We start from the raw sequence: 16,930 nt of genomic DNA, 5'->3' as shown, positions 1-16,930 counted from the left end.
AAACACTGTGGTAATGGAAATTTGCACCCTTCATCCGGAATTTAATTCCCTCTAGTGGAACATACACTGCCGAGTTTGGCTTCTCTCCATGTGAGGATTAGGAGCTGCCAGTCTTGAGAAGGTGTGACCTAATGCACCAGAGAACGTGCTGATTCTCTAGCAGGCTCGGACCCTTCTGTCCTGCATGACGGAGGAGAGAAAGTGGCTAGTGCTGTACATCTTTACCATAGTACAAGTGGGACCAGAGGAGCTGCAATGGTCACAGTGAGGGGCTGCACCTCCCGCGGTTACCCAGTGACAGTGTAACTACTACACGTGTGATTGGCCGTTCCTGCCTTCACTAACAACAACTTGCTGGTTAAATTCTCATTTCAGTTGGGTTGCATATTAGCTGGACACTAATTACTCAATAGAACAAAGAAAGCACTGGGACGTTTATGTCAGTAATAGCAGAGAGACAGCTGGAGAAAGGGCCTGAATGTGAGTTGGACGCAGATGCAGCAGCATTTATTGCCATGAGTGCCTCTTTACGCGAATGCTGCAGCCAAATTCTTCAAAGCAGACGCTAACTTGCGATGGACACCATTGGAACTTGCACAAGGAGGCGCAGTTCCTCCATCTGACCACGGCCTCTTCTGTGAGCGGTTCTGGGTCTTTAGACACATCCACTTTCAGCAACAGGTTCAAGTTTGCCGAGCTACCTCCGTTACTGCTGCGTCTCCATGCGGTAACCATCATGCATACCAGCATTGCGTGACGTTAGCGCATGACTCAAGATCGGGCCAACGAGGACAGAGGTAGATCTGAGCATCACCATCACAGAGATGATATTGAAGGCCAAAATTAGCTCATAAGCTCATCTGGGGGGTGATAAGGGGACCAAGAACAAAAAGTTGGGGGGATACCAACTGGTAGTGCAGCAGAGGAGAAATGGAGTTATGAGAAGAGAAAGAGAGGTAGGAGGAGAACCAGGACAGGGTAGTGTCACATCGAGCAAGAGTGAGGGATTTGCAATGCAGCTGACCAACAGAGGTCAAGGAGAATGAGAAGAAGGTCCTTACTGACTGGAGAACAGTTTCTGCAAAGTGACAGGGTGAAAGCCAGTCCAACGTAGGCCATGTAGGGAGCTGGAGGAAAAAGTTGGTAACGTGATTGTAGACAATCTACTGAGGATTTTGGGGGCAAATGGGAGGAGAGATATGGGGTGGTAATTAGATAGACTTACAGGGTCAAGGATTTTTTTGGTTTTTTTTTTTTTAATGGGAGAGACGGGAGGGGATAATATTAAAGGAGGAAAGGTCTGGATTAGGGCCGTGACTTTCTCTCTTGAAACGGAGAAGAAAGTCGGTTGGGGGGGGGGGGGGGGGGGGGGGGTTGAATTAGAGGGTGGGGCGAGGAGGGCCTGGCGCGAGGTTATGTCCCGATGTACAGAATAGGGTGGCAAAAGTAAGGGCGCACAATGGCGGGGGGTGCAGAGGAGGATGGTAAAGGTACAGTAGCAAAGAGACTGAGAGGAGATAAGTCAGGGGGGAAGGTTTGCAGTGTCCTCTCACTGTACTCCGCCAGTGACCGCCGCGCCTCCAGCGTTCTGCAACTTCATAGGCAGTAATTGTGTTGTGCAATGTTTCTGATGTTTGGTCCTTACCCCCTGCAGCGCTTCCTACCACCATAGAGCACTGCGGTATATATATGCCGGATAGATGGCAGGGTTATTTCTCTACAAGCATCAGATACACGCCAGCCTATCCCCAACCTACCTAAACCACGAGGACCCCCTTCCTGCAGGACCCCCATATTCTGTGACGCTCTGTTCTGAAGAGTAGCCATGATGTTACCAGGTGTGCTTCAAAAGATCGACAGTGCCTAGGTCGCCCGCAAATGCTCGACATTCACAAGGGTGACAGGTGAAAAGGTTGACACACACAAAACGTCAATACAGAGTCAATACGTGAAAAAATCTATATGTAAATTGTAGGTTTCAGCACGTTTAGAGTCAGTAAGTGTACCGCTCCGCTCGAAACGCTCTGGGCAAGGCGCTGCACATGACCGGTTACAGTTCTCAGTCGTAGGCCACGTGGATGGTAAAGTATGAAAAAGATGAAACCCCCCCCCCCCCCCCACACAAATTCCCTACAACTCATGTTGCCCATATGTTGTCGATCAACTGAACCTGCTGACCTATTGACTGTCGACCTATCATCGGGATAGCTGGGTTACGGTGGGCCGCTCTCTCTACAGCCGGTGGTCCCAGGGGATGGGCCCCCAGTCACAGCACAGTGATCAGGGATGTCACACTGTACATTATTAGTCACATTATAATCAATGCCACACAACGCGTCACTGCTTATTGTTTTATTACAAAATGTTTTTATACAAAATATAAGAAGCCGCTGCAAAACTAAATGTACACGGCTGTTCCCCACTCGTACCCTATCCAGCACACGCAGACACAACACATACATACACATCACACGTTTTCTACATGCTCCATCACAGAGGACTGCGCTGGGGGCGGACCCTCGGGTACATCTGCAATAAGAGGAGGAAACGTAAGTTAGTGGTGACGCAAGACGGGACACGGCTCATGGATACATTTACTACAAAAAATATATAAAATCCAAGCAAATTTTTTAACATTTTCATATGATTTCTGGTAATAAATTGTCGATGACACTCGTATCACCTACTCACAGACATTACACCTTCAATCCGTCATTCCACAGCAAAGCCCACCTCTATCTACCCCATGTACATTCCATATGCCCACTTTCCCTAACCCATGTATATTCCCTATGCCCCATCTCCCTCCCCCATGTACATTCCCTATGCTCCCTCTCCCTCCCCCCACGTATATTCCCTATGCTCCCTCTCCCTCTCCCCACGTGCATTCCCTATGCTCCCTCTCTCCACGTACATTCCCTATGCTCCCTCTCCCCATGTACATTCCCTATGCTCCCTCTCCCTCCCCCCACGTACATTCCCTATGCTCCCTCTCCCCACGTACATTCCCTATGCTCCCTCTCCCTCCCCATGTATATTCCCTATGCTCCCTCTCCCTAACCCATGTATATTCCCTATGCCCCATCTCCCTCCCCCATGTACATTCCCTATACCCCCTCTCCCTAATCCATGTACATTCCATATGTCCCCTTTCCCTAACCCATGTATATTCCCTATGCTCCCTCTCCCTAACCCATGTATATTCCCTATGCCCCATCTCCCTCCCCCCACGTACATTCCCTATCCCCCTCTCCCCACGTACATTCCCTATGCTCCATCTCCCTCCCCTACGTACATTCCCTATGCCCCCTCTCCCTAACCCACGTACATTCCCTATTTCCCCTTTCCCTAACCCATGTACATTCCCTATGCTCCCTCTCCCTCCCCCCACGTACATTCCCTATGCTCCCTCTCCCTCCCCCCACGTACATTCCCTATGCTCCCTCTACCTCCCCCCACGTACATTCCCTATGCTCCCTCTCCCTCCCCCCACGTACATTCCCTATGCTCCCTCTCCCCATGTACATTCCCTATGCTCCCTCTCCCCACGTACATTCCCTATGCCCCCTCTCCCTCCCCCATGTACATTCCCTATGCTCCCTCCCCCATGTACATTCCCTATGCTCCCTCTCCCTCCCCCATGTACATTCCCTATGCTCCCTCTCCCTCCCCCCACGTACATTCCCTATGCTCCCTCTCCCTCCCCCCACGTACATTCCCTATGCTCCCTCTCCCCACGTACATTCCCTATGCTCCCTCTCCCTCCCCATGTATATTCCCTATGCTCCCTCTCCCTAACCCATGTATATTCCCTATGCCCCATCTCCCTCCCCCATGTACATTCCCCTATGCTCCCTCCCCCCACGTACATTCCCTATGCCCCCTCTCCCCACGTACATTCCCTATGCTCCATCTCCCTCCCCATGTACATTCCCCTATGCTCCCTCCCCCCACGTACATTCCCTATGCCCCCTCTCCCCACGTACATTCCCTATGCTCCATCTCCCTCCCCCACGTACATTCCCTATGCCCTCTCTCCCTCCCCCACGTACATTCCCTATGCCCCCTCTCCCTCCCCCACGTACATTCCCTATGCCCCCTCTCCCTCCCCCACGTACATTCCCTATGCCCCCTCTCCCTCCCCCATGTACATTCCCTATGCTCCCTCTCCCTAACCCATGCACATTCCATATGTCCCCTTTCCCTAACCCATGTATATTCCCTATGCCCCATCTCCCTCCCCCATGTACATTCCCTATGCTCCCTCTCCCTCCACGTACATTCCCTATGCTCCCTCTCCCTCCCCCCACGTACATTCCCTATGCTCCCTCTCCCTCCCCATGTACATTCCCTATGCTCCCTCTCCCTCCCCCCACATACATTCCCTATGCTCCCTCTCCCTCCCCCACGTACATTCCCTATGCCCCCTCTCCCTCCCCCATGTACATTCCCTATGCTCCCTCTCCCTAACCCATGCACATTCCCTATGCTCCCTCTCCCTCCCCCCACGTACATTCCCTATGCCCCCTCTCCCTCCCCCACGTACATTCCCTATGCCCCCTCTCCCTAACCCATGTACATTCCATATGTCCCCTTTCCCTAACCCATGTATATTCCCTATGCCCCATCTCCCTCCCCCACGTACATTCCCTATCCCCCTCTCCCCACGTACATTCCCTATGCTCCATCTCCCTCCCCTACGTACATTCCCTATGCCCCCTCTCCCTCCCCCACGTACATTCCCTATGCCCCCTCTCCCTAACCCACGTACATTCCCTATTTCCCCTTTCCCTAACCCATGTACATTCCCTATGCTCCCTCTCCCTCCCCCCACGTACATTCCCTATGCTCCCTCTCCCTCCCCCCACGTACATTCCCTATGCTCCCTCTACCTCCCCCCACGTACATTCCCTATGCTCCCTCTCCCTCCCCCCACGTACATTCCCTATGCTCCCTCTCCCCATGTACATTCCCTATGCTCCCTCTCCCCACGTACATTCCCTATGCCCCCTCTCCCTCCCCCATGTACATTCCCTATGCTCCCTCCCCCATGTACATTCCCTATGCTCCCTCTCCCTCCCCCATGTACATTCCCTATGCTCCCTCTCCCTCCCCCATGTACATTCCCTATGCTCCCTCTCCCTCCCCCACGTACATTCCCTATGCCCCCTCTCCCTCCCCCATGTACATTCCCTATGCTCCCTCTCCCTAACCCATGCACATTCCCTATGCCCCCTCTCCCTCCCCCACGTACATTCCCTATACTCCATTTCCCTCCCCTATGCCCCATCTCCCTCCCCCATGTACATTCCATATGCCCCATCTCCCTAACCCATGTATATTCCCTATGCCCCATCTCCCTCCCCCATGTACATTCCCTATGCCCCCTCTCCCTCCCCCATGTACATTCCATATGCTCCCTCTCCCTACCCCATGTATATTCCCTATGCCCCATCTCCCTAACCCATGTACATTCCCTATGCCCCATCTCCCTCCCCCATGTACATTCCCTATGCCCCCTCTTCCTCCCACATGTACATTCCCTATGCTCCCTCTCCCTACCCCATGTATATTCCCTTTTCCCCTATCTCCCTAACCCATGTACATTCCCTATGCTCCCTCTCCCTCCCCCATGTACATTCCCTATGCCCCCTCCCCCATGTACATTCCCTATGCCCCCTCTCCCTCCCCCCATGTACATTCCCTATGCCCCCTCTCCCTCCCCCACGTACATTCCCTATGCTCCATCTCTCTCCCCCATGTACACTCCCTATGCTCCCGTTCCCTCCATGTACATTTCCTATGCTCCCTCCCCCACGTACATTCCCTATGCCCCCTCTCCCTCCCCATCCCCATTCTCCCTCTCCCATGTACAATCCCTATGTTCCCTCTCCCTCCCCCCCATGTACAATTCCTATGCCCCCTCCCCCCCCATGTACACTCCCTATGCTCCCTCCCCCCACGTACAATCCCTATGCCCCCTCTCCCTACCCCCACGTGCTTCCCTATGCCGCCTCTCCCTCCCCCACGTACATTCCCTATACTCCCTCTCCCTCCCCCATGTACATTCCCTATGCTCCCTCTCCCTCCCCCCACGTACAATCCCTATGCTCCCTCTCCCTCCCCCCAAGTACAATCCCTATGCCCTCTCCCTCCCCCCCACGTGCATTCCCTATGCCGCCTCTCCCTCCCCCACGTACATTCCCTATACTCCCTCTCCCTCCCCCATGTACATTCCCTATGCTCCCTCTCCCTCCCCCCACGTACACTCCCTATGCCCCCTCTCCCTCCCCCCACGTACAATCCCTATGCCCCCTCTCCCTCACGTGCATTCCCCATGCCCCCTCTCCCCCCCCACGTACATTCCCTATGCTCCCTCTCCCCACGTACATTCCCTATGCTCCCTCTCCCTCCCCCCACGTGCATTCCCTATGCTCCCTCTCCCCTCCCCCACATACATTCCCTATGCTCCCTCTCCCTCCCCCACGTACATTCCCTATGCTCCCTCTCCCTCCCCCACGTACATTCCCTATGCTCCCTCTCCCTCCCCCCACGTACACTCCCTATGCCCCCTCTCCCTCCCCCCACGTACAATCCCTATGCCCCCTCTCCCCCACGTACATTCCCTATGCTCCCTCTCCCTCCCCCCACGTACATTCCCTATGCTCCCTCTCCCCACGTACATTCCCTATGCTCCCTCTCCCTCCCCCCACGTGCATTCCCTATGCTCCCTCTCCCTCCCCCACGTACATTCCCTATGCTCCCTCTCCCTCCCCCACGTACATTCCCTATACTCCCTCTCCCTCCCCCATGTACATTCCCTATGCTCCCGCTCCCTCCCCCACGTACATTCCCTATGCTCCCTCTCCCTCCCCCACGTACATTCCCTATGCTCCCTCTCCCCACGTACATTCCCTATGCTCCCTCTCCCTCCCCCCACGTACAATCCCTATGCTCCCTCTCCCTCCCCCACGTACATTCCCCATGCTCCCTCTCCCTCCCCCACGTACATTCCCTATGCTCCCTCTCCCTCCCCCACGTACATTCCCTATACTCCCTCTCCCTCCCCATGTACATTCCCTATGCTCCCTCTCCCTCCCCCCACGTACAATCCCTATGCCCTCTCCCTTGCCCACACGTGCATTCCCTATGCCGCCTCTCCCTCCCCCACGTACATTCCCTATACTCCCTCTCCCTCATGTACATTCCCTATGCTCCCTCTCCCTCCCCCCACGTACACTCCCTATGCCCCCTCTCCCTCCCCTCACGTACAATCCCTATGCCCCCTCTCCCTCGCGTGCATTCCCTATGCCCCCTCTCCCCCCCACGTACATTTCCTATGCTCCCTCTCCCTCCCCCCACGTACAATCCCTATGCTCCCTCTCCCTCCCCCACGTACATTCCCTATGCTCCCTCTCCCTCCCCCCACGTACATTCCCTATGCTCCCTCTCCCTCCCCCCACATACAATCCCTATGCCCCCTCTCCCTCAAGTGCATTCCCTATGCCCCCTTTCCCCCCCACGTACATTCCCTATGCTCCCTCTCCCTCCCCCCACGTACAATCCCTATGCCCCCTCTCCCTCAAGTGCATTCCCTATGCCCCCTTTCCCCCCCACGTACATTCCCTATGCTCCCTCTCCCTCCCCCCACGTACATTCCCTATGCTCCCTCTCCCTCCCCCCATGTACAATCCCTATGCTCCCTCTCCCTCCCCCACGTACATTCCCTATGCTCCCTCTCCCTCCCCCACGTACATTTCCTATGCCCCCTCTCCCTCCCCCACGTACATTCCCTATGCTCCCTCTCCCTCCCCCCACGTACATTCCCTATGCTCCCTCCCCCACGTACAATCCCTATGCTCCCTCTCCCTCCCCCCACTTACATTCCCTATGCCCCCTCTCCCTCCCCCATGTACAATCCCTATGCTCCCTCTCCATCCCCCACGTACATTCCCTATGCTCCCTCTCCCTCCCCCCACGTACATTCCCTATGCTCCCTCTCCCTCCCCCACGTACAATCCCTATGCCCCCTCTCCCTCCCCCACGTACAATCCCTATGCCCCCTCTCCCTCCCCCACGTACATTCCCTATGCTCCCTCTCCCTACCCCCACGTACATTCCCTATGCCCCCTCTCCCTCCCCCACGTACATTCCCTATGCTCCCTCTCCCTACCCCCACGTACATTCCCTATGCCCCCTCTCCCTCCCCCACGTACATTCCCTATGCTCCCTCTCCCATGTACATTCCCTATGCTCCCTCTCCCTCACGTGCATTCCCTATGCTCCCTCTCCCTCCCCCACGTACATTCCCTATGCTCCCTCTCCCTCCCCCATGTACATTCCCTATGCTCCCTCTCCCTCCATGTACATTCCCTATGCTCCCTCCCCCACGTACAATCCCTATGCTCCCTCTCCCCCCATGTACATTCCCTATGCTCCCTCTCCCTCCCCCACGTACAATCCCTATGCTCCCTCTCCCTCCCCCACGTACAATCCCCATGCTCCCTCTCCCTCCCCCACGTACATTCCCTATGCTCCCTCTCCCTCCCCCACGTACATTCCCTATGCTCCCTCTCCCTCCCCCACGTACAATCCCTATGCTCCCTCTCCCTACCCCCACGTACAATCCCTATGCCCTCTCCCTCCCCCACGTACATTCCCTATGCTCCCTCTCCCTACCCCCACGTACATTCCCTATGCCCCCTCTCCCTCCCCCACGTACATTCCCTATGCCCCCTCTCCCTCCCCCACGTACATTCCCTATGCCCCCTCTCCCTCCCCCACGTACATTCCCTATGCCCCCTCTCCCTCCCCACGTACATTCCCTATGCTCCCTCTCCCACGTACATTCCCTATGCCCCCTCTCCCTCCCCCACGTACATTCCCTATGCCCCCTCTCCCTCCCCCACGTACATTCCCTATGCCCCCTCTCCCTCCCCCACGTACATTCCCTATGCCCCCTCTCCCTCCCCCACGTACATTCTCTATGCCCCCTCTCCCTCCCCCACGTACATTCCCTATGCCCCCTCTCCCTCCCCCACGTACATTCCCTATGCTCCCTCTCCCTCCCCCCACGTACATTCCCTATGCTCCCTCTCCCTCCCCCCACGTACATTCCCTATGCCCCCTCTCCCTCCCCCACGTACATTCCCTATGCCCCCTCTCCCTCCCCCACGTACATTCCCTATGCCCCCTCTCCCTCCCCCACGTAAATTCCCTATGCTCCCTCTCCCTCCCCCACGTACATTCCCTATGCTCCCTCTCCCTACCCCCACGTACATTCCCTATGCCCCCTCTCCCTCCCCCACGTACATTCCCTATGCCCCCTCTCCCTCCCCCACGTACATTCCCTATGCCCCCTCTCCCTCCCCCACGTACATTCCCTATGCCCCCTCTCCCTCCCCCACGTACATTCCCTATGCCCCCTCTCCCTCCCCCACGTACATTCCCTATGCCCCCTATGCATTACAGTACAACATAAAATAGCTCTATCATATGATCTTATAGGGTCCTTACCCCAAAGTAGTTTCGGGGTACGTACCCCTCCCGTCCACACAGAGCAGCCCACCACCAATTGCCTCCTTCGCCGTCTTTCCTTAGAACAGTGACCGAGTCCCCCTCACGTAAAGAGAGTTCATCAGAAAACTCTGCGGTGTAGTCCCATAGGGCGTAGACCACTCCGCTCTGCGTCTCCCCCATACACTGCTCCACCTCTGTGAGAAGAAGGGGGTCTATGAGTGACAGGTAGAAGGGGTAGAGGGGGGGGGGGAAACAGGCAGATCATAGTTACCAGTCAGATAGGTGAGACATTCTTTGTAGCCTTCTTTGTAGGGATCACACCTCTCCACGGCTAGGGTGCCATCACTGTATGTTGTAGCAAAGATGGCCGCCCCATGGCGCACCAGAACGGAGCATATCTGCAGGTCGTTACAGGAAGCCGCACAGTGCAGAGGAGTCCTAGGGAAAGACAGACGCATTCCTTTCATGCATTCCCTTCACATCAGCCACACAGGATCCCCACGCTGTCCCCCTCTCACCAGCCATGGCTGTCCGCTGCATTCACGTTGGCTCCACTGCTGATCAGCAGGTTGACGATATGGAAATTGGCCCCACAGATGGCATTGTGCAGGGCGGTGATACCCTCTTCATTGGGCTGACTGGGGTCATTAACCTAATGAAGGAGGAGGTTTAGGGATTACCAGACTGCCCACATGCAAGACCACCCCCAGCTCGGATCTGGTGCTAGTACGGGGCTCCAGGCCTGGAAGTCTGGAACACTCTGGATGCTGCCCACGCAGGGCACTGCTTACTAGGGCTAAATTTACTAAAGGCGTCTTTACAAAGCCAGGCGGACTGCGCTTTTACCCACAGATGGAATCATATTAAGGGGGAGATGTACTAAGGAGTGATAAGAGTGGAGAAGTGAGCCAGTGGAGAAGTAGCCCATGGCAACCAATCAGCTGCTCTGTATACTTTTATAGTATGCAAACTATAAATGTTACGTCAATGCAGATTGGTTGCCATGGGCTTAGTACATCTCCCCCTAAGTTGATAACTGGCCATGTTTTCTGCTTAGCCTGTGATGGCAGTAGCTGGACACAGCGGTCTGACATGCCTGGATAGAACGGAACCTTACTATAACGCCATTACTCCCGGTGTAGAACCAGCAAAACACTGCGTCATCTCCCATTGCATCAGATATAATTTGGATATTGGTTCCTAGAATGCCTATGTACTTACCTCCCTTAGAGCCTGAGAAACCACTTCTAGCTCTCCGGTAAGTGCTCCATCTAGCAGCAAAATCAGGGGGTCTAGGCGGGCTCGTCGGGGGCGAGACTTGTTGGGGGAATTCCGACCTTTTAAAGCTGAACGAAGTTCCTGAAAGGGAGAAAGAATAAGTGGACATTATAAAGCCACCGCTCCCCAAATTCTGCAGCACCCCAAAGCCTACAGACAGCAGAACAGAGCGCAGTGATTATTCCTCTGCCAACAGAAGCCAAATATATCACTCCTGCTATAGTAACAGTGCTGGCGGTTCCGAGAACTTTCCGGTATATCAACCTAAACACAGCACACTGACATTATTCTATAACAGCGGTACACACGCAATCCAACGCAGCTGGAGGCGGAGCATAGCGCTGGTCACTGCGGTGGGTAGGTACTATCACTGTGGAAAGTAATATATCACCCGGTGGATATGGACAGTCAGATAATTATACACAATCTAATGGTATGGTCACACGGACTATGGTGGCTATATGTATGGTATATATTTGTTTTAAGTGTATTTTAATATTTTTTGAAATATTAGAATTGATATCATATTATGATTTCTGTGCTACATATGTTTGTCTCATTATGTATAAAGTGGAAACTGAACAAGTTGAGGCGTCTTCTGATTGCACTACAGGTCTCAGCGACACCAGGAGGGATCAGGCCAAGTGTACGACTGTGTATTACAGGCACAATACCTAATGATACAATGTTCCCCCCTCCTATAGCACCAATACCAAATCTCACATCACTACAATACACTACACCCTCCCGTATCTCCACCAATACGCTACACCCTCCCGAATCTCCACCAATACACTACACCCTCCTGTATCTCCACCAATACACTACACCCTCCCGTATCTCCACCAATACGCTACACCCTCCCGAATCTCCACCAATACACTACACCCTCCTGTATCTCCACCAATACACTACACCCTCCCGTATCTCCACCAATACACTACACCCTCCCGTATCTCCACCAATACACTACAGCCTCCCGTATCTCCACCAATACACTACACCCTCCCGTATCTCCACCAATACACTACACCCTCCCGTATCTCCACCAATACTCTACACCCTCCCGTATCTCCACCAATACGCTACACCCTCCCGTATCTCCACCAATACACTACACCCTCCCGTATCTCCACCAATACACTACACCCTCCCGTATCTCCACCAATACACTACACCCTCCCGTATCTCCACCAATACACTACACCCTCCCGTATCTCCACCAATACACTACACCCTCCCGTATCTCCACCAATACACTACACCCTCCCGTATCTCCACCAATACACTACAGCCTCCCGAATCTCCACCAATACACTACAGCCTCCTGTATCTCCACCAATACACTACAGCCTCCCGTATCTCCACCAATACGCTACACCCTCCCGAATCTCCACCAATACGCTACACCCTCCTGTATCTCCACCAATACACTACAGCCTCCCGTATCTCCACCAATACACTACACCCTCCTGTATCTCCACCAATACACTACACCCGCCCTATCCCCACCAATACACTACACCCTCCTGTATCTCCACCAATACACTACACTCTCCTGTATCTCCACCAATACACTACACCCTCCTGTATCTCCACCAATACACTACACCCTCCCGTATCTCCACCAATACACTACACCCTCCCGTATCTCCACCAATACACTACACCCTCCTGTATCTCCACCAATACACTACACTCTCCTGTATCTCCACCAATACACTACACCCTCCTGTATCTCCACCAATACACTACACTCTCCTGTATCTCCACCAATACACTACACCCTCCTGTATCTCCACCAATACACTACACCCTCCCGTATCTCCACCAATACACTACACCCTCCCGTATCTCCACCAATACGCTACACTCTCCTGTATCTCCACCAATACGCTACACCCTCCCGTATCTCCACCAATACGCTACACCCTCCCGTATCTCCACCAATACACTACACCCTCCCGTATCTCCACCAATACACTACACCCTCCTGTATCTCCACCAATACGCTACACTCTCCTGTATCTCCACCAATACACTACACCCTCCCGTATCTCCACCAATACACTACACTCTCCTGTATCTCCACCAATACACTACACCCTCCCGTATCTCCACCAATACACTACACCCTCCCGTATCTCCACCAATACACTACACCCTCCCGTATCTCCACCAATACACTACACCCTCCTGTATCTCCACCAATACACTACACTCTCCTGTATCTCCACCAATACACTACACCCTCCTGTATCTCCACCAATACACTACACCCTCCCGTATCTCCACCAATACACTACACCCTCCCGTATCTCCACCAATACACTACACCCTCCCGTATCTCCACCAATACACTACACCCTCCCGTATCTCCACCAATACACTACACCCTCCCGTATCTCCACCAATACACTACACCCTCCTGTATCTCCACCAATACACTACACCCTCCTGTATCTCCACCAATACACTACACTCTCCTGTATCTCCACCAATACACTACACCCTCCTGTATCTCCACCAATACACTACACCCTCCCGTATCTCCACCAATACACTACACCCTCCCGTATCTCCACCAATACACTACACCCTCCTGTATCTCCACCAATACACTACACCCTCCCGTATCTCCACCAATACACTACACCCTCCTGTATCTCCACCAATACACTACACCCTCCCGTATCTCCACCAGTACACTACACCCTCCCGTATCTCCACCAATACACTACACCCTCCCGTATCTCCACCAATACACTACACCCTCCTGTATCTCCACCAATACACTACACTCTCCTGTATCTCCACCAATACACTACACCCTCCTGTATCTCCACCAATACACTACACCCTCCTGTATCTCCACCAATACACTACACCCTCCCGTATCTCCACCAATACACTACACCCTCCTGTATCTCCACCAATACACTACACCCCGCCCTATCTGCAATCTGCCCCCTCTGCCACTCACCAGAGCCTGGCTTCCATATATCACCTCCGGGACACCAAGTTCCATCTCTGCTTGTGCTGGGGCTGCTTCTCCAACTGCAGACTGCGATGCCTCCAGGATGATGCAGATGGGATCTTCAGGACCAACAATGGATTTAGGCGTGGCGCTTTCCAGCTTCTCTTCTGTCTTCAGCTCCTCGGGTATGGGAGGCATCTGGAAGAAGTTCTCCTCTTCTGAGACCTGTTCCGCCACAGGAGGACCGCTTCTACCTGCAGATCCTTGAAGCTTCTCCTCAGCTTTTGGCTGCTCTGGAGCAGGTGAGGGTTTGGAGGCTGCCCTCCCAAAGAGTCTGCTCATGATTTGCCGATACTGACGGCGGTCAGTGGGAAGTAGAGGGGCCTGCATAGTGTGTTCCTGTGAGCCTCGCCTCCTTAGTGGCCGAGGTATATCTTCCAGCACTCTCTGCACCTCTGCTAACGAGGGAGGGAGATTTGGCTGCAGACGCGTAGGGCTGAGAGGCCGAGGAACCTCTTCATTTGCTGGTGGTGCCACCACAGCAGGACTGGGTAAATCTATGACCACTGGCATGGGCACTAGTGATGATGATGCCATAGTCATTGGTGTAGGTGAGAATTGTGCCTGGGGTGGAATCTGATGCTCCCAGAATGCATTCTGCAGACGAAAAATCATGGAGAGTGGGAGGGGTCTGTGCGGCTGGCCTCTACCTCCAGGAGGCGGGACAGGAATGCGAGAGATGGGTTGCTGAGGGGGAAAGGATCTAGGCAAAGTTCCGGTACCAGTCCTCCATACAGAGTCTGGCCCCTGAGGGCCACGCTCAGGCCCCTGAGGGCCACGGTCCATTGAAGAGAACTTGTACCCCCGGGGGAGAGTAGAAGAGACATCACCCTGGAGCAAAAGAAAAAAAACATACTGCTGAAATAACCAATATTCAATATAAAAACACGTCATAAAATCCTGGTATCATTTCAATGTGACCTCCTGAATGAAGACTGGAAATGTCAGTAGCAGTTTTACCTCTCTGAGCGATTCCTAGGCTGGGTGAGGACAAAGCAGGACAGCTCTGTGACCGACTGCTCTAACCAGCTGGGCTTACTCTGCGTCATTATGTGCCCGGGGTCCCAGACACCCTGACTCACAGATCTAGATACTGTCAGACTCAGCAGCTACCTTACCCTCAGGGCTAGCAATCAGGACCTCTGCCGTCTAGATTTCCATTCTCTACTAACCTCCGTTATTACCCCTCCAGGTACCTGCCCCACATCATTTACACCTCCAGGTACCTGCCCCACATCATTTACCCCTCCAGGTACCTGCCCCACATCATTTACACCTCCAGGTACCTGCCCCACATCATTTACACCTCCACTTACCTGCCCCACATCATTTACACCTCCAGGTACCTGCCCCACATCATTTACACCTCCAGGTACCTGCCCCACATCATTTACACCTCCAGGTACCTGCCCCACATCATTTACACCTCCAGGTACCTGCCCCACATCATTTACCCCTCCAGGTACCTGTCCCACATCATTTACACCTCCAGGTACCTGTCCCACATCATTTACCCCTCCAGGTACCTGTCCCACATCATTTACACCTCCAGGTACCTGCCCCACATCATTTACACCTCCACTTACCTGCCCCACATCATTTACCCCTCCAGTACCTGTCCCACATCATTTACCCCTCCAGTACCTGCCCCACGTCATTTACCCCTCCAGGTACCTGTCCCACATCATTTACACCTCCACTTACCTGCCCCACATCATTTACACTTCCAGTACCTGCCCCACATCATTTACCCCTCCAGATACCTGTCCCACATCATTTACACCTCCAGGTACCTGCCCCACACATCATTTACACCTCCAGGTACTTGTCCCACATCATTTACATCTCCAGGTAACTGCCCCACATAATTTACACCTCCACTTACCTGCCCCACATCATTTACACCTCCAGGTACCTGCCCCACATCATTTACACCTCCAGGTACCTGCCCCACATCATTTACACCTCCAGGTACCTGCCCCACATCATTTACACCTCCAGGTACCTGCCCCACATCATTTACACCTCCAGGTACCTGCCCCACATCATTTACACCTCCAGGTACCTGTCCCACATCATTTACACCTCCAGGTACCTGCCCCACATCATTTACACCTCCAGGTACCTGCCCCACATCATTTACACCTCCACGTACCTGTCCTTCATCATTTACATCTCCAGGTACCTGCCCCACATCATTTACACCTCCACGTACCTGTCCCACATCATTTACACCTCCACGTACCTGTCCCACATCATTTACCCCTCCAGGTACCTGTCCCACATCATTTACACCTCCACTTACCTGCCCCACATCATTTACACCTCCAGGTACCTGCCCCACATCATTTACACCTCCAGGTACCTGCCCCACATCATTTACACCTCCAGGTACCTGCCCCACATCATTTACACCTCCAGGTACCTGTCCCACATCATTTACACCTCCAGGTACCTGTCCCACATCATTTACACCTCCAGGTACCTGCCCCACATCATTTACACCTCCAGGTACCTGTCCCACATCATTTACACCTCCAGGTACCTGCCCCACATCATTTACACCTCCAGGTACCTGCCCCACATCATTTACACCTCCAGGTACCTGTCCCACATCATTTACCCCTCCAGTACCTGTCCCACATCATTTACCCCTCCAGTACCTGTCTCCCATAATTTACACCTCCAGGTACCTGTCCCACATCATTTACACCTCCAGGTACCTGTCCTTCATCATTTACATCTCCAGGTACCTGCCCCACATCATTTACACCTCCACGTACCTGTCCCACATCATTTACACCTCCACGTACCTGTCCCTCATCATTTACACCTCCACTTACCTGTCCCACATCATTTACACCTCCAGGTACCTGTCCCACATCATTTACACCTCCACTTACCTGTCCCACATCATTTACACCTCCAGGTAACTGCCCCACATCATTTACACCTCCACTTACCTGTCCCACATCATTTACACCTCCAGGTACCTGTCCCACATCATTTACACCTCCAGGTACCTGCCCCACACATCATTTACACCTCCAGGTACCTGCCCCACACATCATTTACACCTCCAGGTACCTGCCCCAC

The 16,930-nt window shown here is 53.7% G+C and overlaps 1 protein-coding gene across 2 annotated transcripts in view; it reads right to left on the bottom strand.

Annotated features, from left to right (window-relative positions):
* Nucleotides 1-2,337: 2,337 nt before the first annotated feature.
* PPP1R13L (protein phosphatase 1 regulatory subunit 13 like) overlaps nucleotides 2,338-16,930 on the bottom strand; it is a 142,076-nt gene continuing 127,483 nt past the window's right edge. For both annotated transcript variants that reach the window (XM_063938449.1, XM_063938448.1), the window contains exons 7-12: nucleotides 13,781-14,665; nucleotides 10,741-10,878; nucleotides 10,038-10,171; nucleotides 9,791-9,957; nucleotides 9,517-9,713; nucleotides 2,338-2,529 (exon numbers count right to left, since the gene is read on the bottom strand). In XM_063938449.1, coding sequence (XP_063794519.1) covers nucleotides 2,491-2,529; nucleotides 9,517-9,713; nucleotides 9,791-9,957; nucleotides 10,038-10,171; nucleotides 10,741-10,878; nucleotides 13,781-14,665 — 1,560 coding nt within the window. In that variant the 3' untranslated portion in view covers nucleotides 2,338-2,490. The remainder of the gene's footprint in view (nucleotides 2,530-9,516; nucleotides 9,714-9,790; nucleotides 9,958-10,037; nucleotides 10,172-10,740; nucleotides 10,879-13,780; nucleotides 14,666-16,930) is intronic.

Source organism: Pseudophryne corroboree, chromosome 8 (genome assembly GCF_028390025.1).
Source record: "Pseudophryne corroboree isolate aPseCor3 chromosome 8, aPseCor3.hap2, whole genome shotgun sequence".
NCBI classification, from domain to species: Eukaryota; Metazoa; Chordata; class Amphibia; order Anura; family Myobatrachidae; genus Pseudophryne; species Pseudophryne corroboree.
Note: the sequence above shows the minus strand (reverse complement) of the source record. Positions and strands in the feature narration are given on the sequence as shown.